This window comes from Vipera berus, assembly GCF_964194415.1.
Source record: "Vipera berus genome assembly, chromosome: 16".
NCBI lineage: Eukaryota > Metazoa > Chordata > Lepidosauria > Squamata > Viperidae > Vipera > Vipera berus.
In genome coordinates, this window is record NC_138219.1 from 10,144,516 (window position 1) to 10,163,020 (window position 18,505).

The following is an 18,505-nucleotide window of genomic DNA, read 5'->3' on the forward strand; positions in this document are numbered from 1 at the left end:
TGGGACGTCCTTGCCTGCGCTTGGGCGGGGGCTTGACACTCCCCCATCCAGGGCATGGAGAGGGCTGCTGCCTGACCTGTGGGGCTAAGTGCCCTAGTGCCCAGCTTGTCCATGGTATCCTGGAGCCTAAAGGCCGCAGTTGGTTCACGGCCAGGTACATTACAGCTGGGTCTGGTTAATTTTAGCAGCAAGAAATACTGGCTGGGATTTGGAAAAGCAGCTTAAGGCAGGGTCACTGCCGCCAGGGTGCCCGCGCTGCCCTGTGGGTGCATGTGGGCACTAGTGCACAGCTTGACAGCCCTGCGAAGTAGGCCCTTACAGCTCCGTAGCTCGTTCAGATCGTAGTGGTGCAATTTTCCATCTGATGTACCAGAGCAGCGTATTTGGTTTCTTTCTTAAATGATTCTGCAATCGGAGACGAATGTGGGTTTTTTGAAGTTAGAAAAACTATTCTGTTACAATTCCTCTTTGCTTTTTTATTTTTGGTCCACTTGACAAAGAAAATAAGTTAATACTGAGCACTCCATATTATATTTAATATACATATATTTATAATATATATGTACACACAGTTAGCACGGTCTGAGCATCGAGGTCGGGGACGTTGGGAGGAAAGGTGGAGAGCTGGCAGCAGAGGGCAGGATTTGGGCCTTCTTGGAGCCACAGGGTCCTGGGAGACACACACATCCCCCGCTGAAGCGAGCCTGTCATCCCAGAGGAGGGCCCTTCTGTTTGGCCCCCCCTCGGTCTCCCAGAGCCCTCGGCCAGGACAAGGGCGCCTTGAAAAGCCTCTGCCAGAGGCGACCTGTGCAGAAGTGACCCATTTTACGCAGATTGGTTTAAAGCTGCTTTGCGCTTCATTTCATTTTGAGAAATTTGCTTGTTCCGAGTTCCACACCTCCCCTCACCCCCCCCCCCCCCCGGGATACTATTTTTACTTGGTGCTAATTTGCAGTGAGATCAGCACCAACTGTTCAGCTGTAAACACTGGAAGAGAAACATACTAATTTAAGGCCAGTTCGGGCGAAGATGAGTGCTCCAGGTTGGTCCTGGGTGGCCGGGAGCAGCCCTGACCTTGCGGGTGGAGCCAGCCTCCTGGGCACCGTGGCTGCCCCTCGGGTGGGGCAGAGGCAGGAGCCCCGGGGGAGGCTCGACCTGGAGCCATGGGTGTTTAGGGGCCTTGGGTAGGGGGTCTGCTCTGCCAGAGCCTCTGGCGGCCTGCATCTCATCTCTTGCCTGACCCCAAATGCCCGAAAGCAGATTGCAGTGAGCCTGGGAATTAAGTCCTCTTCCCCATTGTGGAAGGCCCCCTGTCCTTTCTGCCAGCTCTTTTCAACAATTGTGGCACTGCATGTGGGCCTGGCACCCCAAGGAGCCAGACCGCCTGCCCCCACCGACCCAGGCCAGCACCCGGGCTGCACGTGACGGACAGAAGTGGGGAAGGGCAGCGGGAGACACGGAGGTGGCTTTGAGGGAACACCATGTTAAAAACACAGTTCTAGCCCAGCTCTTTCTATGCACACAACGAGCACAACACGAGTGTCAGGAACGGTTACGCCGCTTGAAGGGGCTCGGGAAGCTGAGGAGCGCAGGATGTCAGGGCAAAACAAAAATATATTAAAACGCTTCGCATTCCAGTGCCAGAGAAGCAACTTGGCCGTTCCCCTAAGACCCCGTGGCCTTGCCAGGCTGGGTGCCGGCAGCTCTTCCGGGCCGGACGAACCAGAAGCTCTGCCAAAGGAGCCCCAGCCCTCTCCCGGCACCCCACAGCCGCCGGCCTGCCTCCGATCTCCTCCTGCCGGGTGTTCCTCGGCTGGCTGCCCTCGGGCCCCTGCCGGAGTGCCAGGAGGCCAGGCGGGGAGGGTGCCCTGCGGAGGGTGAGCTGCACGGGGTCTCTGAGCACAGGCGGGCAAAAGGCGCCAGCAGCACCCACATTTGCAAGTGCCACGTGGTGGCCGTTTTGAAGGGCAGGCAGCCAAGCCCCATGGCCTTGGCCCCGAACTGAAGCCAGCTGCCGGAGGTCAGCCGGGCTCCCGTCTGCACCCTGGAGGGGAGTGGGATTAGGGGCTCTGGCACTCAGAGGGTGAGCTGGCTTCAAGGGGAAAGAGCTTGGGTAGGAAGGGCCTGGGAGGGGGCTACTCCTTCCCCCAACGCCCCTTGTGCAGGGCAACACAGGGACTCGGTCAGAGGCCCCCTGGCTTGGCCCTTGGGTGCCAGCATGGCCCAAGGGGCGACTGACCCTCGCCCCCACCCACCCCCGCCAGAGGCACAGGAAGGGAGTCGAAAAGGAGGCACCCACGGAAATGCCTGGAGAGGCCATTGGGATGGGAAGCCCAGGGAAGGCACCTTGCGGACAGGCAGGGGGAAGGCGGGGGTCTGTGGCGGGGGGCCCTGGGCCCCTTGGTCCTGCCCCCTCTGCTCTGGGGAGGGGGGCCCTGATCTGGCTGGGAAGGAGCAGACGCCCCCCATCTGACCTCTCTTTCCAGTCCGTCTTCTGGATTGCTTGGACTTTCGCTTCCCCACCAGTGGGCCCTGGAAGAGCTGCCTATGCCCACACCCTGCCCCTGCCCCCCAGAAAAGGAGGGCTCTGTGGCTGGGCTATGAGGAAGCTCCACAACGCCCCCACCCCATCTTTCTAGGTCCAAGCTCTGCTAAGCAACTACAGCCATCACTGACTCCTACGGGGAACTGGTGGGGGGCAGAGCATCTCTAGGGCAGCTGCAGGAAATCCTGGCGTCCCTGGCAAGGGATGGCTGGAGGAACCCTCTCCCCACTTCTGCTCCTCCCCCCCCTTCCATCCCATCTCTTGCAAGCTCTTGGAGCAGTGGGCCGCAGGAGCTTGCCCCAGGGAGCAATTGTCTGGCATTCCTCTGGCACTGGTGCCAAGGCTCTCTACAGCCCCGCTGCCCCGCTCTCCACCTGCTCTCTTCCCCCCCCTCTCTTCCACTTCCTCATTCCTTGCAAAATTGGCCCCTGATCCACCTGTGGGTCAGCTCTTGCCCGGTGGGGTGGCGTTGGGGAGCAGCAGCAGCGGAGGGGTTGGCGTTACAGCTGCCCCCTCCTCAAACAGGCCTCAGCAGCCTCTCAGAACATGTACCAGCCAGTGACCAGGCTGAGAAATGGGGGAGGGGGAGGGGGAGGAGGCATGGACACCCCCATCTCCCTTTTCCCATGCTCCCCCTTTCCCCACCCGGCTGAGGCAAGGCAGAGACGGGCGTAAGCAGAGAGGAGCGAAGGGGGAGCAGCAAAGTGCCTGAGCAGGAGCAGTGGAGGGGAGGGGAGGTGGCAGTGATCCTTGGAGGTAGGTCCCTCCACGCACGCACGCACACGCACACGCACAGGGTTCAGGCCTTTTTGGGAGGGGGGGCCAGTTTGATGATCTCTTCCTCCGAGGGCTGCCGGATGATGTCTGTGGAGAGAGGTGGGCAGAGGTCAGCAGGGCTTGGGGGAGAAGGAAGTCCGCCCCACCCCCCTGCAGAGAGGGCCCTCAGTCCACAGTGGGGTGGGGGGCTCCTGACCTTTGTACTTTTTGGCACTGGGAATGCGGGTCAGCTTGGTGTCCACCTCGTCCTCCTCCGAGATCTTCAGCACTTGCGTGCGGTACTCCACCACCCTGGTCAGCAGGTCCGGCCGGCGGGAGATCTCAAAGATGTGCTCAATGTAGGACAGGTGGTCTGCGTGGGGGACACGGGCGCCATCAGGGCAGGGAGCGGGGACTGGAGCGCGGGGGGGGGCAGTTCAGGTGGGTCTAGGCTCCCCACGGGGGAACAACAGGCTGCGTGTGGGGCTGTGGCTGCTGTGGCAGCCTTGGGGGGGGGGCGTCTGCCAGCAAGTCAGATGAGCCGGGTGGGTGTTGCGGGGCGGTGTGAGGCTGCCTGTGGCTGGTGCGAAGTAGGGGAGAGCGAGCGGGTGGGCGATGTGCAAAGTCTTGCGTAGGCATCCAGAGGGGAGGGGGCCAAGCCGAGAAAACAGCTTTCCTTCTCTTCAAAAACAAATGACATCACTTAGCACCACGGCACCATCTGCCCCTTCCTCTTCCCTCCTGGCGGGCAGGCAGGGAACGCCGGGAAGGGGCTGGCAAGAGGGCAGAGAGCCCAGCCCGCTCGCTTGGGGATGAAGGCATCAGGGCTCTTCTAGTCCCCACGGCTGCTTTGGGGGGCCCACCGGGCATCCTGACTCCCCTTTGCCAATTCCCCCAAACGCCCCACCCAGTCAGCTGCGTTTAAATCTCTCTGCTCAGCATTGCTGGCACTCTTGGGGTGGGCAACCGAGGGGTTGCCTGGCACTGTGGAGCACCAGCAGAGACTTTGGGGGGCAGGCTTTCCACGAGCCTCCCGCCCTCGTCTGAACCGCGGCCACCCAGGGGACCTCCGTCCCTCCCAGTTCCCAGGCCACCATCTTGCTCTGCAGCACACGGCAAAGGGGCCTCCAGATTTTCCCTGGTCCCCCCTCCCCCTTCCCACCTTTGTCCAGTTTGTCGTGCTTCTCCAGAAAGCGGAACCAGTCCTTGCCGGTGGCGATTTCCTCGTTCTTCTCGCTGGGAATGTCCTCCTTGCAGGCCGACTTCAGCTGGTCCAGGTCTTCGTTGGTGATGTTCTCGGCCAGTTCCTCCAACAGGCTGCTGTACTCCGCCATCTCTGCAGCGGAGAAGGGGGGTTAGGCCCCGAAAGGCATTGCGGGAGTTGGGGCAACAGCCCGAGCCAGGCGCAGGTCTTTCTGTGAACGCCTCACCCGCCATCACAGAAGCGGGTGCTGCTTTGCCAGGCTGGGCATCGGCTGCGGCTGCTTCAACCTCCCAGTGCCATGGCTGAGCTCTTTGGGGGTCAGGAAAGGGCTGTTTGCTGGGCCCGGGGGGGGGCATCTGCTCCCCTCCCCTTCCTCAGCTTCTCTCCTACCTGACTGCAGCTGGAGCACCCAGCAGGCTGCCTGAGCAGTTAGGCAGATGGCAAGTGGTGCCTTGGAAGGCTCCCCCACCCCCGCCCAGAAGAGTATTCAGACTGACGGCTGGGGTGGGTCTCCCTGCTCTCCCCCCCCCCAGAACAGACTTCTGCATCCCGGCAGAAGCCTGATTTCCGCTCTGCGCTCTGCCCAGCGGCTTAGCGATGGGGATTAGAGCGTTTTCATTTGGAAAGGAAGACCACAGGAAATAATGTCCAGACAGGGGCAGCCCCCAGCTTTCCAGGGCACTTCAGAGCCTGACGGGGGGGGGGCATCTGGCCTTGGACGGGGAGGGAGCGATGGGCTGGGTCAGATGTGGGTCATGAGAATGTGCCTATTTTTTGCAAGAGGAAGGCGGCACAACTGCCCCCCGGGCGGTGTCCCTGCTAGGTGTTGTCAGCTCCCGAGGAAGAAGTGCCGCTATCCCCAACGGGTACCATCCTGTAAGGGGGTGCCGCATCCTTGAGACCCTGGCCACCCTCTGTCTTTCTGACTCCGCATCAGAAGCCTGAGTCCGGATGTCTTTCCAAGCTCAGCCACTTGCTTGGCAGTTGCTCCTGAGTGGGGGGAACCTTGCCTTCCAAGCGGGACCTGATCAAAGCTCAGCCCGTTGCTTGCTGACTGGCGTGGGAGGGGGCTTCCACCCTCCCCGCCGAGGGCAGCCTTTCTTTTCCTTCTCCCCCTCTTTGCCAGCAAAGGCAGAGCCGGCAGGGCCTTCCCCTTGGGGGCACCCCAATTCCTTTCCCACACAGATTCCTCCGATGTGAGCAGAGATTCTGGAGGCACAAAGGTGTTTATTTTCTTGAAAACAACCAAGGGAGCAAAGCACATCTTTCCCCTCTTACTTCTCTGAGAAACAGGCTCCAGCTCTGTTTGCCGGTTCAGTGCCGTTGCAGCTCCCTCTTAATTCGGTGATTTATTGTGCAGAGATAAACAGCAAATAAAAAGGTGAGTTTCCAGACAACAGTTAAGAGCTCTCCTTCCACACAGCCCACCTCTTCACTTGAAAAACGCGTTTGTCTAAAAGAAAGCCTCGCTTAGAGATGGTCGGCGAGAGAAGAGAACCGTGAGGTTGTGGAAAGCTGGATCTGTCGGTAACGCCCCAGGCTATCGTACCCAGAAACCCTGCAAGCACCGGAGCAATTGCCCAAGTCGTCCCCCCTCCCCGCTTTATGACACTCTTGTTCCTGCCCAGGAAGGAAATAAAAGCCATGCATGCCAATGTAAATGCCACCGCAGAACTGCCAGTTGTGCCACAGATGGCCTTCCTGTGCCTCTTGCAGCAGAAGCACCCAGGCGCCTCCTTCCAGAAGACCCATCTTCCTGCTCTTCTCCCCGACAGGTGGGGTGGCTACCATCGGGCCCAGCCCAGAGCGGTCCCCGGGGAGCCAGAAACCCCTCACCCCTGGCCAGGGCTGCGAGGGCGCCCCCTGCAAGCTCCTCAACCTGATCTCTTCGCCCGCCAGGCAACGGACCCACCCAGAACCCCCATTAATGAATCTGCTCCTGTGCAATTACTCCCACGCCTTCCCTGTAATTCTGGTGCAGCCGGGTTTCTTCAGGTAGCACCATCCAGGCCATGCCCAGGGAGGGGGGAAGCCACCACACATTCAGCCTCTGTTGGGGCTTATTTCCTCCAGCAAAAGCTGCCCTCCCAGAAGCGAAGCAAACCAGGCACTGCTCTGCTGCTGTCCCCCTTCCCTCTGTGCCTCTTGCTGGGCCAGTAGGGAAGTGTGGGGCCAGCCGGCAGGGGCAAAGGGGCTGGTGGCGGGTCCAACCTGCTCAGCATTCTCCTGGCTTCCCAGGAAGAGGAAATTCCTGCTCTGCTGGCCAAAGGCAGCCCCTTTCCAGATGGCCGCCTTGCCTTCCCTCAGAATAAATGGTGGTCGTGTGTGTGTGTGGGGGGGGGGTGTTGGCTGGCTGCGGCCAATGCAAATGGCTTGTCCGCCTTTCCTGCCTCCCTCGCCCTTCTCCTCTGGGCACGCAGCAGCAGCTGGGCTGGTGGGCACCCAGTCAGCTGCCCGAGGAGGAGCCCTGCCCGGCCCCCGTTCCCTGCTACCAAGGGCGGGCGGAGAGGATAGCCCAAGAGCACTCTGCCCCTTTTCATGCCCTGCACCCACCTCGTTGGGGGGGCTTGCCTTCTTTTCTTGTCCTTCCAGGGCCCCAAACAACGGCCTTCCCCCGCCCCTTCCTCAGACCTGCCAGGGGCCTGGCAGAAAATCCGGGGCCTGGCAGAGGCGGCTGGGAGCCAATGAGCTGGCACAGGACCTGCTGCACTTTTCCCAGGCTCCCGAACCCCAGGAGAGCCTCAGCCTGGCACAGCAGAGAGAGGGGGTGGGCACTTGGGACGGGCAGCTCAAGGCCAGCGGCAGAGCCACGGGTGCGGTGGGCATCCACCACCCATTGCAAGGCCCGGCAGCTCCTGCGCCATCTGCTTCCCCTGGCCCGCCCGGAGAAGTCGGCTAGTCTAAGGGGCTCAGAGACGCAGGAAGGTGGGTGGAAGGCGATGCGCCAGGTGGGCCTGTTTTTAAAATGCTTCATCTAGGACAGCTGCTTTTTGCTGGGGAGGGGGCTTTTGAGCCCCTCCCTGCAACACAGGGAGGTGGGCGACCTAGGGCAGCTTTTCCACAATCTGGTCATCCCCCGGAGGAGTTGGTCCACACCTCCCATCGTCCCTAGCCACTAAGGTCAAGCGTGCCGCGTTGCCTCTGGAAAGGCTTGGGTGCAAATCCTCACGTGATTCTGACGGAGGGGCCCTGAGCGGCCATAGGCCAGTTGTGCCTTCTTGGCATGTCCTGCAAGGGGCAAGCTGCAAGGGACGCCCTCAAGCCCCGCTCTTCCCGCCACACTCCCTCCCTGCTCCTTGCAAAACCCAGTCTGTCCCTTTAAGAGCCGAAGCCTGGCTTGCCTCCCGTTTTCTTCTTCCCTCCTGGCTCCTTTTTCCTTTTGTGCTGTGACTGGTCCCTTGTAACTCTGCAGGCCGAGGGCCGCTTTGTTCTGAACTTAAGTTATGCAAAGCACGTGGACGTGGAGGCCTGCAAAACAAGGCCAAGGGCCTTTAAATAAGTGAAGAGCAAAATGGCCAAGCTTTTAGCCACACGTGGGCTGAATGGAAGAGCAGGAAAGGCTGGATATGCAGGGATCCGTTGGGGGGCTGGAAAAGCATTTAAAAGAGGAAAGGAGCAAAAAAAAATTCTCTGCTTTGGGGAGGCAAGGGATCCTGCCACTCTCCTTAGCCAGGGAAAAAAACAAGGGTTTGGGTTGGTTCGTTTTTTTTGTCCTTCTGCTTTACAAAGGGAAAGGTTTTCTTTCAAGGCAGTTCTGGAGCTTAAAGTTTGGTTTTCTGTTTCTTTACAAAGCTGGGCAGCATTTGGTCAGAAAAAGGGGTTGGTTTATACAAAAGGTCAGTTTCTCAGGAAGCAAAAGACCACCACCCTATTTTGTCTAAGATGGTGCCTCTGAGGGGAATCCAGGGTCTCTGTAGTAGCAATACCATTTACAGATACATTTTCACTCTGACTGAAATAATCTTGCTTTGGAGGAGATACTTTTCGCTTCCCTTTATTTGCAGGAGAATACCTTGACGGTCCTCAGGAACCACCCAAAAGGCAGACAGTGGCAGATTAAAATTCTTTGTTCGGTGGCTTCTTCTTTCCAACCCACAGCTTGCCAGTCATTTACCCTCCCTCATGTGAGCATTTCTGGAGCAATTTCCTTCAGTTAAGGGCATCTGGGCTAAAAATTGCGAGGGAAATTCTTTGAGGAAGAAAGCTCTTTTTCAGAGCAGCCTTCGATCCAAAGATGGCTCCGAGGGAAGGTTAATCTCTAACCGCAAAGCTTTATCCAGCTTTGCTCCCCAGTTTCTCTCTCAAACAGCCATGCAGTGCAGAGAAAAACTGGAATTAAAATAAAAAAGAGGGCACTTCCCAGACTAGAAAGAGAGATGGCCGCCCTTCAGCTCAGAGAGGCTTCAGAAAGGAGAGGAAAAAAGTTTCTTAAAAACAGAAAAAGGCACACAGATATTTGGCTATTTCTTTCATTAGTCAGGAGCAGCTTAGCTTTGCTCAATTATTAAATAATGGATTAATTTCTGGAAGAAATCAGCTGGAGAGGTAAGGCCATGGACTTTATCTGACAGGACTGGGGAAAAGGCCATTTTATTCCTTCTTATTTTTAAAGCATTAGGTAGTCCTTTCACTCCTGCCTCTAATGTCTTTTGTCTTTTGCGTTGTTAATTCATTATATCTAACTTTAGGCTGTCTTTTCCCGGTTCCGCAACCTCCACAAAAGAACAAAACATGATTAAAAGCAATAAAAAAACAATAGCAATCAAACTCTATCCAGGATGTGCGAAGCCCCCAGTACCGCCGCCGGCTCATAAAATAGAGAACTGCATCTGCAAAACAATCTAAAGTTTACTCAGAGGGAACCTTCCAGTCACGCTTCCTTAATCAATTTCTTTCTTAACTTGTGAGAGATGGCTTTTATGAGAAAATAGAAGGGGAAATTTATTTAGTTTTTAGCTCTGTTGAATGCCGCCCAGAGTCGCTTGTTTGTGAGATAGGCGGCTATATAAATTGGTTTAATGAAATAAATAAATCCCTGCTGCGAAAAACAAACCAACGCTGCAGCACTGGCAGGTTCTGCAAATTCCTTTTCCACAGTGGGGAGCCCCACTTGTGGGCTTAAACCCTGTTATTGCTGAGTCATCGTGACCTGAAGACGTGGTTGTTCCAACAAGCGGGCCTGGACTGACCATGGTTTTTTAATTTGGTTTTTATTGTGTTAACTGTCCCGTATTTCTTATATTCATTGTTTAATTCTTTTTTAATTTTTGTATTTTATGTCTCTTAATTTTTATTGTTGTGGGCCACCCTGAGTCCTTAGGGAGAAGGGCGGCATATAAATTTAATAAATCCTAAATCCTAAAGGCTAAGGTGACATGATGGCAGCATTTCAATAACTGAGGTGGGTCCACCTCTTCCCCAAAGCGCCAGAGGGCAGGTCAAGAAGCAATGGATGGAAATTAATCAAGGAGAAACTTCCTGACGGAACAATTAACCAGTTGGCCGGGTTGCCTTTAGAAGTTGTGGACAATCATTTCTGTAAAGCAGGGGTTGGACTAGAACAACTCCGTTATTCTGTTATTCTGCTCTTCCACGCAAAGCCAGTTTAGGAAATCCAGAATTAAGAATGCACCAAGCAGGAGAAAAGCAGCTGTGAAGTTGGGTGGGCCCACAGCCAGACCTTGATGGAAAGGGAAGACACAGGCACTCCAGGGATATAACCACACCATTTAACGTAAACAACCTTTGTTCAATTGTAGCAGAAAATGGGGGGGGGAAGTGTTTCACAGTAGTTACAAACTCTTAAGGAAAATTTTAAAAACACAGTAAGGAGACACTTTTTACTGATCCCAGGCTTCAGGAATGGTCTCCCCAAGGAATTGGTTTACAAAGGCTTCAATTCTTGCTAAACAGATATTTCAGATAGAAGATATTCTTTTTCCACCTAGAACAAATCTCCAAGCTGGAATTGGGACGCTTGGTTAAGGCTTCCCGGGATGACTCATCGGCGGATATTTTTTAAGATGCATTGCTCCAGGGCACTCTGAAAAATACGGAGTTAATTTGCTTCTTCATCAGGCGCTGGAGTGGACTTCATTGCCTTACAAAATGGGTGGGAACCGGCATCCTAGCTTGGTGACCCAAGATAGCTCCATTGTAATGCAGAGGAGAGCAAGATCCCCAAGGATCCAACAGGATTAAGGATCCTTGCCTTGCTGTTCTCCTGGTCTCTTTGCTGGTGGCCAGGGGGAACGCTGTGATGGCCAAGAGGATGTACAACCGTACAGGCTGTACCGGAAATGGTGAGGGAAGAACTTTCTGCCAAGATAGACCAACTGATTAAGCCCCATCATTAGAAAAATCACAACACAAGCTAAACCGGGACGTGAACATTGTCTTGGTGACAATGCAGCCATGAAGGGGAGGGCGGGGCAGCCCTTTGCACAGTGGGGAGCCACGTCCCACCGGACTCCGGGAAGGGCTCTCTGGTGCACTGGCTTTGGCTGTCGCCACCGGCACGCCTGTCTTGCACTATCCTCTGCCTTGGAGGGATTGTGCAAGGGGCTCACGTGCCAGGGAGGATGCCCCGACCTCAGGGCTGCGCATGGTTGCAGCTGCCATTTAAGTCAGTCGCCGCCGCTGCTGGCCTTCTTGTCTGTGCATGATGGGAACTGAGGGGAGGAAGGGAAGCGTGTCCCAGCGATGTGGAAAGGCCGTTCCGAGCTTTTCCTTGTGGCGGAGCAGGCCCGGGACAGGGCAAGGCCTCCTAACAAAATCAGCAAGCGCAGCTACCGGAAGGGGGTTGCGAGCAATTTCCTTTTGTCTTCATTCATAGCTCCTATGCAAAGCGGCTCATGCATATGCATGAGCTGTTCATTCATTAAAACCAGCCCTCCTGCAGGCAGCTGGGTGGCGTCCTGCGAAGGGGGGCAGGGAGAGGGAGGAAGGAAGGAACTGTGGGGAGAAAATAGAGCTGTGATGAGAGCCATTATTCCTCCCTCCATGGGTCTTGCCAAGAATACTTTCTCACAGACCTGGAGGAAAAAATAAAGCTGGGCTGGAAGATCTGGGCAGAGGGGGAGAGGACACAAAGTCCTGCCTCCTGCACTGACAATCTGCACCGGCCTCAAACTCACTACGGCGGCTGAGAGTTGAAAACGGCCTCTCGGTCACTTTGAAACTTTCAGCTGGAGCATGGATTTCATCTTTTGCGGATGCCACAGGCAAAGAAACAGAAATAACATAGAGACTTTGGGAAAAGTGCAAAGAAGAGCAACTAAGTTGATTAAAGGCCTGGAGACAAAAACATGTGAAGAGCAGCTCCAGGATTTCAGTACAGCTAGACTAGAGGAAGTTTTCCAGTATACGAGGGAGGGGCTGCCACAAGGAAGAGGAGGGGGGTCAACTCCAAAGAAGCCGCGGATGGAAACTAACTCAAGGACAGAAGCAACCTGGGGTTAAGGAGGAGAAACTTCCTGACAGGGAGGACCATCAACCAGCGGAACGGAAGCTGCCTCCAGAAGTCGTGGGTGGCTCCTTCACTGGAGGCTTTTAAGAAGCGACTGGACGGCCACTTGTCTGAAACGGCATAGGGTCTCCTGCTTGAGCAGGGGGGTTGGACTAGATGACCTCCCAGGTCCCTTCCGGCTCTATTCTGATGGATTAGAAAGGAAAACGTTGTCCTGTGGGCGAGAGGGTGCAGCACTGAAGCTCTCCATAGCGATGGGGTGAACAGCAGCACAGAGGCCGTCAAACGAGCCTTTGGGAGCAAAGCCAGAGGTTTTGGCTTGAGATGCTGCTAAGAGAAACGGGCCTTCTGCGTCAGGGTCCCCTGCTGCTTTGGACCAGAAAGGTTCTCCTCATCTTGGCTTGGGGAACCCAAGGAAATCTGGCAGAGCCCTCTTGTGCCAGGCCTGCTCATCTCTGCAGGCCCAGAGGGAGCCAAAGCCATGGGTGGGGCAGGAGAGCCAAGTGGGGGGGGGACCAATTCCAGGGGAGTGGAAGGCCAGGGCTTAATGGGTTGGTCTCTTTCTGACTTGATGGCGTCTCCGTCATCGGACTCTGAACCGTTCGTGAAAAAAGGTGGAGCAGGGAGATTTTCCACCCATAAACGGCCTTCTGGCTCATCAGCAGCTGCCCATGTGATCCTCAGAGAAGTTGAAGGTTGCGGGAGTGTAAAAGGTGCAACTAAGAGCCACTGTGGGGCTGAGGGTTAAAGCCCGTGTTGAAAACGAAGGACGTGGTGAGAAAGGAGAATCGTGCAGCCGGTCAGTGGCAAAAGAAGACCAGGAGCCTCAGCGTGGGGGGGGGGAGGAGGAAGGATGACAGGCTTTGTGATGACAGCTTTATGAAAGCAGTAGAAGGTAAAGAGAGTCAGATATAGGGGGCTCTAAGATGGAGCCCAGGGACGGGGAAGGCGAGAGGCGTCCTGCTCTGGGGCGGAGGCAGGGCTGCTCCCCGTCTTGCACCCAGCCCCAGGGGCATCTGCACCCACCTCTTGGCCCCCTGGCCCTTCTCTGGTGGCCCGGAAGGCCGGCTTTGAGCCAAGGGTGAAAACTGGCAACCCCTGGGGGAACAGAAGGACAGAGTGTGCCCAGCAATTAGGAGTGCCTGTCGCTTGGTGGAGCGAATGGGGAGGGCAGCAGAGTCTTGGGGGGATGAATGAAAGCCATCCAGCTTGAGTTTTCAGGAGCAAGAGAAATTGCCATGGCAACTGCTAAGCAAGAGATGCCTTTCCAACTCTCCCTGACCCCCTCCCTTTCCTTCTCCCTCTTAAACCCAAAGCCCTGGAGGCCTCACAGGCACCTTCGCCCAGCAAGGTTTTGCTCTCCAGATGAAGCACGCCAGTGTTGCTGAAGACGCAATCGGAGCCTGGTGTGGCCCCGATTCCTTGCACAGGAGAGAGTTCTCCCAGTGGGCACCCAGAGGAGCAGGGCTGGTTACTACTTGCAGAGGCACCGTGGCAGGTGGCCAAGGCTCTTCAGCACCAAGTGGCCTTTTCCTGGTGGCAGAAGAGCCATTTTCCTCCACCTTGACCCCTCTCTTCTGGGGAAGACTGGCCAAGGGTCAGATGCTGGCTCCCCAGGAAAATATCTAGCCATATCCTGTTTCCAAAACCCTCTGGGGGTGTCTGAAAGACAGAGATTGAGGTGGGAAGGAAAGCCGTTGATCTTGCCGGTTTCCTTCAAATGTGATTTATCCCTTTAATATCCAAGGCGAACTGTGCCTGTGTCTTTCTGGAGGAAAACAACTCAGAAAAACTAATTGAACATTATACGCAGACCGGCAAGCATTTTGCCCTCTTCCCGTTGCCATCTGTGAACTCACATTTCACTACAATAGAAACTCCAAAGGCGCATTGACAGAAGTGGATCCAATCTCCCGTGCTGAAAATTAATGCTCTCTCCGAGCCCCTCTGTGCTTTGCCGTGAGCAGAGGTTCCTCTGCTCGCTTATATGCAGGCTGACACCCTTGATCCTTTTCTGCGAAGCAGTAATTTAGTTTGTGATGACACAATATGGCTGTTGAACAAGCTGGCCTTTAACCCCAGCCTTTCGGGCTTCTTCTTCAAACTGTGCCTCTCCATGACGGAGAGGAGGGACTTGCCAAGGTCTGCAGTTGGAGTGCCAAATATTTCCAAATATTGACCCTTTTTCTAGAAAAGTCAGCTGAGTGAGGGGCAAGTTTCCTAAGGATCAATCCAAACAAGAGTCCTGTTGCAAGGAAAGAATGAAGGTTTTGCTGCACCCTCAAAAATGAACTGATGACTTGACCAAAAATGGCCAATGCCAAAGTCAACTGACCAATGCAACCAGGAAGGAAGTTGTGAAGGCCTCACGAGGATGCAAAGTCCAACAGATGATGGCAGGATGTTCTTCACCCCACTTCTGTTCCTCTTCCTTTCAGAATAGGGGCCTTGCTCAAGTTAGAGAGGGCCTCTCCCAATGCTCTGGGAAGGTCCCTCCTGGAAGGACCAAATGGGATTCCTCTGTTCCATTTGGAGCACAAAGGGCTGTGACCCAATTTGGAACGAAGCAACTTTTTAGTTCTCCAACTTCTGGAAATGTCAGCCACGGACCTTCACTCTAGGACACCTGCCAGCCCACCCGCAGTTGCCGGTTGCTCCCCAAAGGGAGGGGGCCCACCTGCTCAGGCCAGCTGGAGGATAGGCCGGCCTTGGGGATACCCTGCTTCCCCAACAGAAAAGATGCCCCCTCCTCCCCCCCCACCCCGAACGCCTCCCCAGCCGATGTCTGCAACGCCAGCCTCCTGGCCCGACTGGCCAGTTCAGCTTCGCTGCCCCCACCAGACAGCCCCGGAGCTGGTTCGGCGGCTTTTCCTTTCCCCACCGTCCCTGCTCGCGGGTCCGTTCCTATTGTTTTGTCTTATGTTCCTGGTTTTAAAGAAAGTGCAGCTGTTTCTCACATGTTCGGCAAGAGTCCCACCAAAAGACGCAGTCCCCTCCCCCACTCCCGGAAATGGAATGGAATGTCCGGTGGGGGGGCGCTGGGGGGGGAGGAATATCGAAGGACGCGGAAACAAAGGCGAGGCAAAGCACGGGGAGCCATGCCATGCCTGAACAATGGCCTTTTTGTTCACTTCCCCGGCGCCCAAATCCTGAGACAATGAGAGGGGATGGGCTGATCCACGCTGACACCCAGAGACAGATGCAATTCAGGGTGCGGGGAGAATGGCTGACCTGTTTTCCACCCCGCCTGGCAGGTGGGGAGGGCGAGTGTGTCTGGCTGCCTCAGGGGAGCCGTTTCATCGGGTCCGACCTTCCCTGCTTTCCAAGGAGCAAGTGAAGAGAGGCCAGAAAGAGTCCACCTCGCAAGCAGAGCCTGGGCTGGAAGATGCAACTCACCCCCTTCGCCCTGGAGCTGCCAGCTCACCTCTGGCTCCCTCCCCTTCCTCTCTGGCGGGGCCCTCGGCCCCCTGGCCCCTAGGTGGTCGTGCCAGAGTCCTCCTGTCTCCAGTTCTACCCGGAAAGCCCCTCCAGACAAAAGGCTTTCTTCCTAATGAGCCTCACCGACTGAACCAAGTCATGCAAACCTTTCGTTGCTCTGGGGGAGAAACGCTGGACGGGCAGCGGAACAGAGAGACCACAGATGGGATGAGGGTTGCAGGCTGCAGCCATGTTTGCCTGCTGGCCTCTAAGAATAGTTTCAGCTGGACAGCGGAAAGTGTCTGAAGCATGGGGGGGGGGAGTAAACTGACCCCCCTCCCCAGGCCTGCTCCATCCCTTGCTGACCTCTGAAGTCCAGCACAGAGAAGGAGGAGCCATTTCCAGGCCTGGCTTTGGCGGTCCTGGGAGTGAGGACAGCAGCTCAATCTGCCATTGTGCAGCTCCACAGATCTGGCACAGCCCTTAGCAAACATAATGGGCAGATGGCGGCTGAGGAAGACTAGGGTTCGAATGCTTGCTGGGGGGCAGGAAGCCTGTCAGGTGACCTCTGGCCACTTTCTCTGCTTCTCTCAAAAGATGCTGTGGAGAACAGACCAGCCAGGACATGCTCAAGTGCTGGAGCGGAGCAGAAATCTCCCACTGACCACTGAGAGGCGGGGGGGGGGGGCAGCCACAAGTCCATCAGAAAACGGAAAGGTCCCCGCAAGGGCAGGTCAGACCCAGAACGATGGTCCAAAGGACCCAGCTGGAGAAACCAAACCACAGTCACTCTTTACGGAGTTCAGGGCGATCCTTGAAATCCCAGCCCTGCGAAGGCTGGAGGGGACCAGGCGGAAGATTAAACTGAGGGGAACCGCAGGAGAGAAGTGGGCAGGATCAGCAGAAGACCCCTCCCCAGGCCCCGCCGGAGCAGGTGGGAGAGCCAGGGGACATCAGTTACCCAGTAAGATGCATGGAAGTGAACTGAAGGGAGGAAAGCAAACTGTAAAAGCAGCTAAGAACAACGGGGGGCAAAGTTACCCAACTCCAGTTCCCAGGAGAGGAGGGGGCCTCGGGGGAGCCCACGGAACACCTGCCCCCCTCCCAGCCCAGGCACACAGGGGCGAAGACCGGAGCCAGCACGTTCTTCCAGGCAATCCCAGTCCTGGAGAAAGAGGGCTGGGCTGGGGCGCTTCCGACGAATCCCCCCTCGCCCCGCTGCTTCTCGGCGGGAACGAGGACTGGTTCCCCCCCCCCCGCTTCTCCAGGCGGCCTCCGTCGCATCCTCCCCCTTCCCCACGGGGTTACTGAGCGGACGCTGCCCCTACAAGTGGGGCGATGTGAAAGCGACGCGGCCGCGGCTCTTGGAGAGAGCCCGTCGCCTTCTCTCGCTTCTCCCCGGGCCAGGACCTTCGCCGACGTCCCTGTTCCCGGAGTCAAGGCCCCCTGGGCGGCTCCCGCAGCCTGAGCGCCGGGCCAGGCGGAGAGGAAGAGCGGGCGGGCCGGTCCTGGAAAGGCGCGGCGGGCCGGGCAGCGGGCAGGTGGCCGCGCCCCCTTCCCTCCGCCTGGCTCGGCCGGAGCGGCTGCCTCCGAAAGCCCGCAGGCGAGCCGGCACGCCGCCTGGAGAGGCCGGCCAGAAGGAGCCCGCGCGGGCCAGGAGGGCGGCGGCGGGGCTCGGCAGCAAGGGCTGGGCGGGCGAGGGGCCAAAGAGGAAGCGGCGGCAGTGATTCACGCGGACTCCGCGTTTGAGTCACGGTCACGAGGAGGAGGCTGGTCGGCCAGGGGTCTCCGGCCGCGCCTGGCGGCTCCCGGGGCGAGATAGGAGACGACGCCTCTGCACCAGTCTCCGGCTCAGCTGTTCTGGCTTGAGGCGCCGCCACCGCCTCTGCCCATGTGCAGAGCGCCCGCGGCCGGCTCCGTCGCCGCCAGCCGGAGCCCGGAAAGGAACGCAAGCTGTTAGTGGCCGGATGCCACCTGGGCTGTGTGTTGGGGGGGGGGGGCGCCAGACTTACTTACCCGCGGCAGAGCGACGGCTGGAAAGGCGGAAGGACACGGGCACGGCCGGCCTAGCGGGCGAAGGGCTTCCTGGCTTCGCCTGCCGGGACGGGACGGGCGACCCTCGAGCTGGGCGTCGCGGCTGCCCAGGCGGAGGGCGGGCGGGCGGCTCCGGCTCTCTCCCAGGCTCTTCTCCCGCTCACCCCACCCTTCCTCCTCCTCCTCCTCCTCCTCCTCCTCCCCGCCGAGTGATGTCAGCGGGAGAGGCTGAGCTAGAGGGGGAGAAACTGGCGGCTGGGTAGCTTTTTGTGCCGAGTGCCTGGCTCTGGAGCTCGCCTCTGAGAGAGCAGGAAGCGGAGAGCGAGCGGGAAAGAGAGCGCGCGTTCACACGTGACGCCCGAGGAGGAGGAGGAGGAGGAGAAGGCAAAAGAAACCAGAGCGGGCGGCCGAGGGACGTCGGGCATGTCCGACGGGGAGGAATTCGGTGGCTCCTCTCCCACTTCCCCCTCTCTGTGCGCCTCTTACAACGCGTGGTGGTCCTCGCTCCGCGGTGTCGCTAGTCCAGATTGAGGAACGTGGGCAGCTCTTGGGCGGCAGTGCCCAAAGGCGAGCCGACCGTTCGGAAGGGCCTCCGCGGTGCTCAGCTTCTCAGCCTGCCACTCCGCTTGGCTGTTCTTCCTTGGGGGTCGGGGCTGGGGGAAGAGACCCTCGGCCGGCCCAGTGTCCGAAGACTCTCTGAGACCCCTTCCTCCCTGCTTCCTCTCAGCCTGTGCTGGCGTCGCCTGGAGGAAAGGCCCTTCCTCCCCCACTGCCCGTGGCTCCCCTGGGGTCCAGAGGCTGAGCTGGGCATGGGCAGGAGGACCCCCCCCCAGGCTTGAGAGGCAGAGGGCCGAGGGCAGCAGCCGAGAGGCAATGGCGGAGCTTCTGTGCCCGGACCAGCTGGCTGGCCCTGAGCTGAACCCCCCCCCCTGGCAGAAGCGGCAGCCATCTTTTGGAGGCTACGGAGACTGGAGCCTCTCTGTGGCCAAGAGGCCAGCGGCTCCCAACCAGTGGCGACAAATGCTTGGCCGATATGGGGCAGAGTCAGTGGCCGTCCCTAAAACTTCTTGGGGGACATTCA

General features: G+C 57.6%; 1 protein-coding gene across 1 annotated transcript; it reads right to left on the bottom strand.

The window, feature by feature from the left end:
• Nucleotides 1-467: 467 nt before the first annotated feature.
• PEA15 (proliferation and apoptosis adaptor protein 15) lies at nt 468-17,692 on the bottom strand. Its single transcript, XM_081340770.1, has 4 exons — nt 17,407-17,692; nt 4,464-4,637; nt 3,519-3,674; nt 468-3,409 (listed from the first exon to the last, which is right to left on the bottom strand). The coding sequence occupies exons 2-4, from the start codon at nt 4,633-4,635 to the stop codon at nt 3,345-3,347; spliced, it is 393 nt and encodes a 130-aa protein (XP_081196896.1). The 5' UTR covers nt 4,636-4,637; nt 17,407-17,692; the 3' UTR covers nt 468-3,344.
• Between the last annotated feature and the right edge of the window lie 813 nt (nt 17,693-18,505).

Coding starts and splice junctions, on each gene's coding strand:
- PEA15 (XM_081340770.1), bottom strand. CDS start 4,635: ATGGCGGAGTACAGCAGCCTGTTGGAGGAACTGGCCGAGAACATCACC. Junction 3,675..4,463: donor GCACGACAAACTGGACAAAG/GTGGGAAGGGGG, acceptor TCCCCCACGCAG/ACCACCTGTCCTACATTGAG. Junction 3,410..3,518: donor CAGTGCCAAAAAGTACAAAG/GTCAGGAGCCCC, acceptor CTCTCTCCACAG/ACATCATCCGGCAGCCCTCG.